The 13849-nt window shown below is 34.6% G+C and overlaps 1 protein-coding gene across 12 annotated transcripts in view; it reads right to left on the bottom strand.

Moving 5' to 3' along the window:
- LOC121422981 (voltage-dependent T-type calcium channel subunit alpha-1I-like) overlaps positions 1–13849 on the bottom strand; it is a 143971-nt gene that overhangs the window by 23554 nt on the left and 106568 nt on the right. For 11 of the 12 annotated variants that reach the window (XM_041618239.1, XM_041618238.1, XM_041618243.1 and 8 more), the window contains 7 exons: positions 12713–12864; positions 12347–12456; positions 10425–10555; positions 5287–5357; positions 3817–3895; positions 3129–3250; positions 2437–2724 (listed from right to left, as the gene is read on the bottom strand). In XM_041618239.1, the coding sequence (XP_041474173.1) occupies positions 2437–2724; positions 3129–3250; positions 3817–3895; positions 5287–5357; positions 10425–10555; positions 12347–12456; positions 12713–12864 (953 nt within the window). Of the gene's footprint in view, positions 1–2436; positions 2725–3128; positions 3251–3816; positions 3896–5286; positions 5358–7054; positions 7126–10424; positions 10556–12346; positions 12457–12712; positions 12865–13849 lie in introns of all 12 variants that reach the window. The other variant, XM_041618237.1, reaches the window with a different exon arrangement.

Consider the following 13849-nt stretch of genomic DNA (forward strand, 5'->3'; position numbering starts at 1 on the left):
TGCTCAAGTGTGTCATATTGTATACAATACCTTATCATAGTGAAGTCTTATCAATATTACCACATACATGTAGGTAAAATAAACTACTATAGCACTTGCCATTTTGGACAATACTGCATAAAGATCTTTACAGTATGTGTACAGATCCTATGTTTCTTTACTAACTCCCTTTACAAATGAAATGATCTCACTTTGCCACTAGAATATAAGTATTTCTTAAGCATGTATTGTGAGGCAAAAGTAAGCTCATTGAATTTCATGAAAAAGAGCAGCAGCAATGATTTTTTTCAAGACCCCTTGCACATTTCCAATTTTTGTTTTATCAAGAAAACCTAATTATCCCTTACACTTGAGATATCTTCTTAGCTGAATTTATCAAAACTCCAACAGTTTACCAAATTTTGTTCATATCCATTTAAGTATTTATTTTTGCCTTATATCATAATCATTTTATCATCTAATCCAATAAATAACATCTGAATTCGAACTAATAAAAACAATTTTATCATTGGCTATCTCATTTTTTTTTATTTGAGCAAAACGTCTGCCTAATCATCAATATGAAATGAAAGAAAAAAAATCAAATGCTAAATGTACACGAATACATGTACATTTAAAACTAATGTTTAAATATCTTCTACAATACAGATTTAACCACATCATGCTCATTGCTTTCATAGCAAAATAATCTGTCTTAAGCAAGCAACTACTACACAGCAATTTTCACTGATAATTTCTTATAAAAGATCAATATGACATGTTGCATATCATGCACTTAATAGAATGAATAAGTTCATAGAGATTGTAGTAAATACAAAAAATAAGTTGAACCTCCCCCCAAGAAAATAAATAAATAAATAAAATAATAATTATTGTCAAAATCAAAGTTTATTTAATTAGTTGTTCAATCATGATAAACACCTTTAGGGTTCATCCAGCTGATATTTTTTTTACTAAAGTCTGAATAAGAATGTGTCTTACTAAGGATACAATTTGCAGAATTACTTTCCTTAAATCAGTAGATACACTGATCACATTATTTAATAAAATGATTACACACTTTTGGTTTCTATTGTACGAGTTGAAGCTAACATTAAAATGAAAAAAAAATTGAAATTTGATCTCCTGGAGCTCACAAATATAGTTTTTGAAAATGTAAAACACTATATGATATAACCCTAAAGATGCGAGTGAAGAAATCTGTCATACAGACTCATGTAATCAAATCCGACCTTCGCCCAACATATATGAGATATTTTCCGGGACAAAATGGATTAATGCTACCCCATAATTTTCTACTCATGCTATTAACACTGTGGTGTATTTCATGTGCAAATATGATTTCAGATCACAATTATCAGTTTCAACTGCACAGAACTTTTTTGTTTGTTTTGAATAACAATTACAACAAGCTATCAAACACACACACACACAGATAAACGCCACATGATTTGAAAACTTACAAAATGTTGAAGATTTGTCAAAGTAAGCGAGACAAACATGTATATCGACACAAACGATTCTAAATCTATACTACATGTATAATGTGACATGGAGCTCTGCAGAGCCTTAATCTAGCTAAGCCTACATTTCAATACAATCAATACTAACAAACTCACAGCTCAAATCATACAAATCTTTCTTAGTTCCTCCCCCCTCCTCTCTCTCTCTCAGATTTTCAAGTGAGTCTACAAAAAGTGACAAATTTTATTTCTACCAGATAACATGAATTGGATGTGAGAAAGAATGGTAAAATTCATATTCAAATTTATTTAAGTCTTATTTTCATCTAGTCTAAAATATCCATTGTCCTTAATGCATGGTAGCCTTATCCCCCAACAAAATCTTTTTATTTTCTTTATTTTAAGCCTACTGAATAATTTCTGTAAATCCCCTTCTCTTTGTCTATCCAGGTGTCTACATCCCTCTCTATTCTATAATCTCCCTCTTGTCTTGAAGAGTGGGCCTTCGGATCAGTTTTTAGATTTTTTTTTAATTTTCATATTGCATAGTGTATACTACAGAGTTGCCTTTTGAAACTCAATTAACCGCCAACACTATGGCATGCACTCTGAAGTCCATGTACGATTTCAGCCATGGTATAATTGTCCTAAAATTATGGTGAGCCAAAATGTCAAGATTAGTTTACATTATACGCTTTCGATATTTAACTTCTGTCTCATGCTTTGAATGGTAAGGAAAACTATTTGTCATCAGGTTGAATGGTTTTTAATGAATTGAGTGTAAGATTCACTGATAAACTGAACCTTTATTAATAAGGACACTTATGTCACAATTGGCTATCCATACTTTCAATAAAACCCAAGTTCGTGCTACAGGCCCGCATCTCACTACCTCAAACTCTGGACCACAGCTGTCTACACATACTTTTAGCCTTCCCTCTTCCATCACACCCACCCTCTCATCCCTCCTTACCCCTTCATCCGAGTTGTTAGCCGCATCCTCCCGCTCCGACAACGCCGCCGCGTCGATGGCATCCTGTTTGAGTTGATCGGCGATGATCTGCGCGTCCTCTTCGTCATCCTGCTCCAGCTTGTGGCTCTCTTCCAGGTGTTTCATCAGAACGGCCACCACCACATTAACCAGGACAAACTGGGCGATGAGCACGAAGGAGAAGAAGTACATGGGAGCAAAGTAGCGGTTGGCGCAGCAGTTAAACTCGCACCCCGACCTGTCATCGCATCCTTCTTTCCTTAGCGTGTCCTGGTAAAGTCACAGAGAGCATTTGAGATTCACAACAAAATAAAGGCCCAGATTTTAAAAAAAAATTACAGCAATTTCACAACAATATGGGTGAAATGGGCTATTAAGGGTTAAAATTTACTGTCAACACTATTGTATATGTTTGTAAGAGATATCCCTTGCTGCCTTACCTGAAGTTGGAAGGAATGACTTGTGGGTTACAGGAATTTTACATTCCTTTTTTTTCTTCCTGGCAACTCCAGAACTGCAGCGGGGAGTCCTCTTTTAAATTCTGTCATACTTTGTAATGTCATCATTCTCTGGTTTAGTTTGTTGTTTGAAATGCTGAATAAAAATAATAATAGTTAGGCAATAAGGATTTGTTACTTCCTCGTCTTACTCCAAAATTCTGACGGCGTATTTACCTTCATAATCCCATTCCAATTGTCTCCTGTGGCAATACGAAACAAGGTCAGGAAGGCAATGAAGAAATGTTTGAAGGAGGCGTGGCGTCCCAAGCCTTCACATGGATTCTGATCAGTACAGGCTGAAATGATTGAGAAAATGAAGAAGAAAAAAAGAAAGTGTGAAAACTCCACAATTAGGTGTAAATGTTCGAGTTCCATAAAAACGTCAAGGGATGGATCCTTTCAACCTTGCTTTTGGTTATCAATATTGTCATGTTCCTCGTATATTTGAGATATTTCTACTAGAATATAGCACGCTTAAATAATACACTTGTGCACTCAATGATTGCATTTACATGACTGATTTACTCAGGGCCATGTTAGCATCTTACATGCAGTATCTACACAGTATACTATACAAGTGAATACAAAGAGTTCCTTGTCAGGAGAGATGGAAAGTACAGAAGCAGTAGAAGTGAAAGTAAAGTCTTAGAAATCAGACCTCAATAAGGTGAATATCTCACAAATATAACATTTCAAACTTGTAGAAAGATCAGTGTTACAGACAGTAGAGATTTGTAATGTCGAGAGAACACACCCAACAATGTGATTGTTTGGGGTGTTATATCAGTATTTTGATATGTTTTCATATACACTGTTATTTGCGACTAATATACATTACATACAAATATCAAACACAACTTACCTAACCGACCAAACAGCTCAACCCCAAGTGCGGCAAAGATGAAAAACAATAAAAAGAAGAGCAGGCCCAAATTGCCAACCTGATGGAATAAAAATAAAAACAGCTGATGACAATAGGTACACTGGAATGTGTTATACAAAAATATACATCATACAACCCTTTTGTGATCTATCCCAAAATAATTAATTACTGATCCAAGATAGAAAATACATTCATATCTTCATTAGATATGACTAAACTTCCAAAATAATCATTGGTTAAAAAATACAATGTTAATGTATTATAATCTTGTATTTATGCATCCAAAAAAGCAAAATTGAAATATATTCTTAAATTTCTCATGCAAACCTAATTCTTATACTTCTATATAATTCAAGATTTTAAAAACTATGAAACATGTACATGAAAAATAGATTTACTCAAGTGTACTTCAAAATCAAATCAACTACTATACATTGAACTTTTAATACAATTTAAAGGAAAAAGTGAAGAAAATGGTAAAGAACAGTGTTCCATTTATCACAAGGGGTAAGGGAGGGATACTCGATGAAATAGCGGGAACAAATACATGCAAACCAAGTACATGTACAACTAACTTTTACTACGATATTGATTTCATGCATTACTAGAAAACTCCACATCTAACAAGTGTATTCACCTGGTGTCAGTTCATTCATTACTACTACATAACTAGAAAAATTAATATTCGATTATATGAATACTAAACAAAGCAAGTGGAAACTCAAATTCACCTGTTATTTCTTTTTAAATACGTTCAATTGTTTCAGCTAAATGCAGAAATCACTATCAATCAATGATAATATATATTTTTCTCAATTTTTGTAAATTCTTTCGTCCCAGTTCCAGCTATTAATAAAAGTTAAACAATATCTTTAGGCTGTTTTAAATTAAAAGACTAAAAGATAATTATCTTTTACTTCAATAAAGGGGAATCCAACCGTGGTTATAAAAATAGCATGTGAGAGAGGACAAAAAAAGACTGGTGAAAGTTTGAACAAAATCAGAATAAGAAAGGCACAACTGTTTTAAAAATAAGACCACTAAGGGTATGTGACTTTCATATTGGCAATTCCAAGAGCAAATTATGAAAAGTGTCTTCTCATAATATCCTGGGGCAGTAATAAAACTATATAATGCATATAGCATATTGTTTTAAGTCTTCATGAAATGAAAATATAATTTGTTGAATTTAAAGTAACACTTGAAAAAAAATTTGAGTAACTTTTTAAGATCAAGTGAATAGAAGAGTAGTCCCTATCTATTTGAAGTCTTCATAGGTATAGTGATTACAATTTTTTACAAATATTTAAGAATTAAAAAAAAATTCTTATTGTTTGTCTACTGTTGTACAAACTCTCACCAATCTGCTTGTCTGGATTTTCTTTTCCCTCTTTAAACAACCTTCCATTTTGGTTGGATTCCCCTCTCGATTGTTCTTTATACGATTACCTGCGGCAATGCCTGGAAGACAGTGTCCAGCAGGGCTCGGATACCTTGAGCCATTTTCAACAGTTTAAGCACTGACGGGGGGAAACAAACACCGACCAACCAGACAATGAGGTAGATACATGTAGGTAGGTAGACAGACAGACAGCCAAACACAGAAAGAAGAGATATAAAAGCATAAGTTGGGGTCCAAAATAATCATTTCCATTTCTGAATACTATGGAAGAGGAAATCAAAAGGAAGGGAACCCCATAGGGGTCACTCAACTATCTTGTTGTACAACCAAAATAATCCATGAAAAGAGATTTGGAAATTTTAGGTGTCAAACTGGCTCAATATCAGTAAAAGAGTGTTTGTGACATAAAGGCCTGAATTCACAAAGGTGGTTTTTAAAACCATCGGTTGAACCTATGGTTAATCCAGATTTCATGTATAGATTACGTTTATTTACAGCGTAATATTAAAAAATTCCAATGCTGATGCGCGCTTCTGTCACAGTGTGCCAAATTGACACCTGTTGCCGTGGTTATCCACACTATGTTTTTTGTAAGAGTCCAATGTGTGGAATTAATGAGTCCACTCTTTAAACAGTGGACTCATGAATAAAATAGCATACTTAACCATGGCAACAGGTGTCAATTTGGTGCACCGTGACAAAAGTGCGCATCAGCATTGGACATTTTTTAATATACACGGTAAATAAGCGTAATCTACACAGGGTTCAAGCGATGGTTTTAAAAACACCCATGTGAATTCGGGCCAAAATGTTTTTTTAATAATTAATGTTTATTTGATTAGCAGGGATCTGTCTGTTGTGTGAGGGAAACTTTTGAAACATGTAGTCGCTTTCATTGACTATTTGTTATAAGCTACTGAAATCCTTGCATCTGGTTGGCTCAGAGCAAATTTGTCAGGGTAAAGCACTGACAAGATACTTCATGAAACAGTCCCGTTTGTTTAGGGGTATTGAATTTAGGAGTTTCATCTGCATAGGGTGCAAAATTGTCAAGAGGGCACAAAATGACGCGTGAATCTCATCAACTGAATGTGTATTAGGAGTGGTTTGTAGAATCTTTGTTCAATGTATACAGCAATGCAGTTGAGTGGTTGTTTGGGAAAAAAAGCAAAATACAAATGTTGTTTTGTTTTACACCGAGTGTTTAGAAACATTTAATATTAATAGTGCAATCTTCAAACATGCAATCGTGAAATTATTTCTTGACATAAAAACTATTTCATCATGCTGATACTGTACACAATACCTGTGCCAAAATATTTTTTTTTTTTCATTATAAGGGGGGAAATCTAACATCCTTTTTCTCAGTTGTATATATTGAAGGAAACCTTTAATTTTAAAGAATTATTTCTTCTCTATATATTTAAAGAAATACCAATCCAAGTTTCATCATAAAATATGAGAAAAATGGATACCAAAATTGAGTCATGGTATAGTTTGACACAGATACTTCTCAAATGTACTGAAAGGGGAAATAATTCATGCAATACCATATTCATATAAGATATATATATCACTATATCATCACAATGAAAATAATTTTCTACAAAAGGATAGAATAAGCATGATGGTGACCATTGCGACATAAACGTACATGAAGCCGCTAAAAACCTAGAAATAAAGAAAACAGTTATGATTATACACATGTACACCGATACGAATCAGGCACTTAGTCGGGATCGACACAACATGCAAAACCAACGGACGGAACGGAGAAGGGTACATCGCCCTCTTTGGCCATGACGATCACTTTACCTGCGGAATAGCACCCATGAGGACGGCGAGCAACTCACGAAGGCCTTTCATGGTCTTCATAATCTTAAGAACTGTGTGTGCATTTTGAATTTTCCGACGGAAGTGGGGGGTGTTAAAAAAGGATGGATAATGAACATGTGAGCAAATATCATCATGGCGTCTGATGAATGAAAACATTATGGCCTGAATTCGCAAAGGTGGTTTTGAAAACCCACGATTGAGTCTATGGTTTATGCAGATTTCCTGTATAACTCACACTTAATTTAGCACTTATAAAATGTCCAATGCTGATGCGCTCTTTTGTCACAGTGCGCCAAACTGACGCCTGGTACCATGGTTAGATACGCTATTTTATTCAATAATCCACTGTTTGAAGAGTGGACTCATGAATAAAATAGCGTGGATAACCACGGTAACAGGCGCCAATTTGGCGCCCTGTGACAAAAGCGCGATTCAGCATTGGACATTTTTCAACATACGTGGTAAAATAAGCGTAATTTAAACAGGAAATCTGCATAAACCGTGGACTCAACCGTGGGTTTTCAAAACCCCCATGTGAATTTGGGCCTATAGGTCTAGACTAAGCTCATCTCCATAAGAAAATGCATGTGGAATAGATACTTGAAATGCCTGACTGAAAGGTTCATTTAAAATAGAATCTCATGGTAGAACATCAATGAGAAACTTCAATAGTAAAAAAAAATGCCATCAAGATATATTTGATTGTGTTGTAGCTTTTCAAAAGCTTTTTCCAGATTGTACATTAAAATTTGTCTGAAATTCAGAACTTGACTTATCAAACCTGAAACTCTTTCTCTTAAAATATTATCTTCAATTATCAACAGATTTGATTTGATATCAAACCTTTTGTCATTCATTCTTTCACATCCTTATTGTGTAATGTAGTTTCATAAAACAGGGACCACAGAAGTACCGGGGGGGGCACATTTTTTTCAATAAATGTGTTCAAAAACGTGAAAATCACCATCTAATTGTGATGTTATACTTGTACGACCTCTCCCCTCCCTCTGGCCGTCTCACCTGCATCACGCAGTTCAATATAGCAGCAGTGCTGACTTTGAAAACTACTCTAACTCGCACAAGATGTTCAGTGATACATGGTTACTCTTATGTCCACTTTTTATGAACTAGACCAATAAACTTACAGAGATATGATGGTTATTCAACAAAAAACCCCAACATGGTCAAAGTTCATTGACCTTACATGACCTTTGACCTTGATCATGTGACCTGAAACTCGCACAGGATGTTCAGTGATACTTGATTACTCTTATGTCCAAGTTTCATAAATCAGATCCATAAACTTTCAAAGTTATGCTGGTAATTCAACAGATACACCCAATTCGGCCAAAGTTCATTGACCTTTGACCTTGGTATGTGACCTGAAACGCGCACAGGATGTTCAGTGATACTTAATTACTCTAATGTCCAAGTTTAATGAACTAGACCAATAAACTTTCAAAGTTATGATGGTAATTCAACAGATACCCCCGATTCAGCCAAAGTTCATTGACCCTAAATGACCTTTGACCTTAATCATGAGACAAGAAACTTGCACAAAATGTTCAGTAATGCTTGATTACTATTATGTCCAAGTTTCATGAATCAGATCCATAAACTTTCAAAGTTATGATGGGAATTCAACAGATATCCCCAATTCGGCCAAAGTTCATTGACCCTAAATGACCTTTGACCTTGGTCATGTGACGTGAAACTCATGCAGGATGTTCAGTGATACTTGATTAACCTTATTTCCAAGTTTCATGAACTAGGTCCATATATTTTCTAAGTTATGATGACATTTCAAAAACTTAACCTCAGGTTAAGATTTCGATGTTGATCCCTCCAACATGGTCTAAGTTCATTGACCCTAAATGACCTTTGACCTTGGTCATGTGACATGAAACTCTAATAGGATGTTCAGTAATACTTGATTAACCTTATGGCCAAGTTTTATTAACTAGGTCCATATACTTTCTAAGTTATGACGTCATTTCAAAAACTTAACCTCAGGTTAAGATTTGATGTTGACGCCGCCGCCGCCGTCGCCGTCGGAAAAGCGGCGCCTATAGTCTCACTTTGCTTCGCAGGTGAGACAAAAAATGCCATCGAGATATTTTTTATTGTGTGCAGTTTTTCAAAAGCTTTTTCCAGATTGTACATTAAAATTTGTCCAAAATTTAGAACTTGACTTATCAAACCTGAAACTCTTTCTCTTAAAATATTATCTTCAATAATCAACAGATTTGATATATGATATTTTAACCCTTTGTCATCCATTCTTTCACATTCTTACTGAGTAATGTAGTTTCAAAAAACAGGGACCACATAAGTACGGGGGGGCAAATTTTTTCAATAAATGTGTTAAAAAAACGTGAAAATCACCATCTAATTGTGATGTTATACTTGTACGACCTCTCCCCTCCCTCTGGCCGTCTCACCTGCATCACGCAGTTCAATATAGCAGCAGTGCTGACTTTGAAAACTACTCTAACTCGCACAAGATGTTCAGTGATACATGGTTACTCTTATGTCCACTTTTTATGAACTAGACCAATAAACTTACAGAGATATGATGGTTATTCAACAAAAAACCCCAACATGGCCAAAGTTCATTGACCTTACATGACCTTTGACCTTGATCATGTGACCTGAAACTCGCACAGGATGTTCAGTGATACTTGATTACTCTTATGTCTAAGTTTCATAAATCAGATCCATAAACTTTCAAAGTTATGATGGTAATTCAACAGATACCCCCGATTCGGCCAAAGTTCATTGACCCTAAATGACCTTTGACCTTAATCATGAGACCTGAAACTTGCACAAAATGTTCAGTGATGCTTGATTACTATTATGTCCAAGTTTCATGAATCAGATCCATAAACTTTCAAAGTTATGATGGGAATTCAACAGATATCCCCAATTCGGCCAAAGTTCATTGACCCTAAATGACCTTTGACCTTGGTCATGTGACATAAAACTCATGTAGGATGTTCAGTGATACTTGATTAACCTTATGTCCAAGTTTCATGAACTAGGTCCATATATCTTCTAAGTTATGATGACATTTCAAAAACTTAACCTCAGGTTAAGATTTTGATGTTGATTCCTCCAACATGGTCTAATTTCATTGACCCTAAATGACCTTTGACCTTAGTCCTGTGACATGAAACTGTAATAGGATGTTCAGTAATACTTGATTAACCTTATGGCCAATTTTCATGAACTAGGTCCATATACTTTCTAAGTTATGATGTCATTTCAAAAACTTAACGAGCCTTCGGAATATCCGAAACTTCAGAATAACGAAGCTTTGAAATTACGAATGTATGCGGGATGGACTCACCTCTAGCAATACGGAGCACCCTCATAATCCTGATAATGGTTGGATTGATAGGTATGATGTTAGATTCTAATTCCTCTAACACTATACCAGCAATTGACAGCAACACTATCGTAATATCAAGCTGGTTCCATCTGTTAAAAACAAAATTAAAAATTTGGCAAATGCCATCATTTTAGTGAATTTGCGATTAAAGTACAAGATGTTTGTGTCTGACAACATTTAGAACTCAACTAAATACATGTATCTTTCTGTTTCCTAGTTCTGACAGCCATATTTACATATAGTTCATAATTTTCTTATTTACCATTTAGAATCATGTACATGTCGTTAACATTTTTTTGTGAATTAAGCACATTTTGCAGTTTGATAATGGCACTTCATGAATACCTGGTTTTGGATGGGATATACAGGTACATGTAACTGTATGAGATTTGATTAAGAATACATTTATCTAAAATGGTGTTGTCCCTTTCTCATGCAGATATATCCCTATGTAGCTGACTTAGCACCTAAGAACATGCTCTCCTACTCCAGTCATGCATAACTTAACCCTAGTCGTTTTTGGAAATTTTTATCATATTTTCCTGATATTTTCTGGGTATTCTTTTTAAATGCATATTTTTAGAATATTTTTCTGAAAAATACTCTAAAATACATGCAGCATATTCTTAGGGTATTTTGGGAACAAATACTAAAAAAGAGCATATTTTGGGGTATTTTCCTGGAATGTCAAATAAAAGGATTTTCTTTTTCATCTTCATTATTAACATTCTTGTGAATTTGAACAATTTTTTTAAAAATACCCTAAAAATTGAATCAACATAATATGAGCTATTTAAAAGATATAAGAAAAATATATCTTTATATTATTTTCTCTTTAAGATGCAGAACAAAAACTTAAGAAATATACTTTGTAGTCTTTAAATTGCATGCTATTAATACATGTATCATGCCCAAAATTATTGAAAGTCAGGAAGAGTAGACAAAAATGTTTTTTTCATGGTATTTTCGGTGGTAAAAAATCATAGTTTATTGGACATGACGAACATACTCAAGAAAATATATTTTTGACATACAGTATTTGGCATTCCAAGAAACATACAAGAAAAAATTATTTCTATTGCATTTTTTATAACAAAATACCCTAAAAATATATTTTCGGGGGTTTCTTTTGGGGGTATTCAAAAAGTATTTTATCACTATTTTTTTCCAAGCAGGGGATGAACATTTTTACAAAACACCACTCTGATCTCAAATCTCTAAATTACAAAAATACATTATTGAAAGAAGAATAGAACACAGAAATATGCCTTCCAGAATGTTTAATGTTGTCATTTGATGAAGTACCACTGAACAGAAAATAAATCAAAGGTATTTGTAGAAATAAAAAAAATAGGTAAAAATGACAAGGCACAAGAAAAGAAAGAAAGTAAGTAAGTAAGTAAGTAAGTAAGTAAGTAAGTAAGTAAGTAAGTTAGTAAGTAAGTAAGTAAGTAGGAAGGAAGGAAGGAAGGAAGGAAGGAAGGAAAGAAAGAAAGAAAGAAAGAAAGAAAGAAAAAAAGAAAGAAAGAAATACTAGAGAAAAGATAGAGTGGGACTGGAGGAGAGTTGATATCAATAACTCAGGGGTGTGAGTGGTCACAAATAAAAAGATCTGAAAAAAGCTTAAGAGTGTTAAAAAAGTCTGAAATAGAAAGAGCTCCCATACTTTTTGTACAGAGGAAAGCCCCCAAAAAGCTGAAATTAAGCCGAAATCAAAACAAAAACAAATCTGAAATCAGATAAAAATCTGAACTCTCACATCCCTGATAACTATACATGGCACTGAAAATAAAGTTTGGGAAGTTTAGAAAAAGATAAAAGTTCATGGGAGAGAGAAAACTCATATTGATAAAATGAGAAAGATGAGAGTTAATACTTACCCGTCCTTGAAGTATCTTTTAATTCCAAGAGCAAAAATCTTTAATAAGGCCTCCAAGATGAATACGGCGGTGAATATATAGTTTAAGTACGTCATAACGTCAATCATTACCTATCAGAATAAAATAAAATGATTGAATATTATCATTGGCCTTTGTAATAAAAAAACAGGTATTTTATCATGACTTACACTTAAAGCTGCCATGGATCATGGAATAGAATGTTAAAGATTTGGTAGGGAAGATCACATACACAAATCTTGTTTTGCTGAAAAAAACTCACAAAACTCTATAAAATCTCTCTGAATACCAGCTTTAATCGGGAGATTTTAATTTTTTGGTAGAAAGAAAAGAAAATTTGGCACCAACCTGAGGCATCATGTAGAACTCAAGCGCCATGGTGATGACGTTGAGAAATATAATAGCGGCTACCACCAAATCGAAGTACTTGCTCATCACAATATTATGAACCGACATCCTTGTCTTGGAGTAGTTGATGTAGTATGGCTGTTCCAGTGACCCTGCGAAGAACAAAAGATGAGGAATGGATGTTGGTCATCTTGATAAGATTAATATTTCCAATCGTTTCAAGTTTTCACCACTGTTTAAATAAATCCAAGGCCATTGTAGCTGGGCCATGACCTTTGATATCCTGTTGACCGGCATCGATGCCCCCTTTCACTCCCTTGGAGATTAGTTGTGCCTTTTTTTTAAATGTTAATAACCTTTGTACTGTCTTCCAGGCATGTGGCTTTATGAAGAAATGGCCATGCCCTTTACACATTGAATTTCAGGATTGTGTTTAACCATTATACTTCTAAGTAAATTATATTCAAAGTTTAGAAAAAAACAGAGAAAGGAAAAAGAGGTAGTTTTGATCAGAGATCCCGGGGGGGCCACTTACGTTAACGAGTGGATACCATGCGCGACCAAAAAAACACGTAAAAGGATGTCTTTTTCACAATAGGGCACGTTACGTACGTAACGTGATAAGGGTGTCAAAAACACAAAAATAATGAAAAAAGGGTATCTATTTCACTAGGAAAATTACGTGTTTAGAGTCCGATTTGCGCGAGGTGTAGAAGGTGGGGTCAAACTAAACCAAATAAGGTAAAGCCGACGACCGAAGGACCCGTAACAATAAAACATTCCTATACTTGTTTAGGGGTTCATTTCGGGGAATATTTGCCGAGAGTATCGTTTTGTTTCCAATACTTGTTAAGAGTAGGGTTTCACACGTCAGTACTTGTTAAGGGGTGCATTTTCAGAATATGGAAATTACGTGTTGAGACCCAATGGTCGCGCATGGTATCCACTCGTGAATGGAACTGGGCCCCCACCCCCCGGGTCAGAGATACTCATCAAAACAAATGTAGGAGGAAGTGAGAGAAGAAGAGAGAGAGAATTATAAAGACGGACAGAAGGCAAAATGAGGTGAGAAGAGGAAAGGAGTAATATCTCCATAATTTTCTAAACATCATTATTAATGTTATCCATATAAGCCTA

This window comes from Lytechinus variegatus, chromosome 10, assembly GCF_018143015.1.
Source record: "Lytechinus variegatus isolate NC3 chromosome 10, Lvar_3.0, whole genome shotgun sequence".
In the NCBI taxonomy this organism is placed as follows: Eukaryota; Metazoa; Echinodermata; class Echinoidea; order Temnopleuroida; family Toxopneustidae; genus Lytechinus; species Lytechinus variegatus.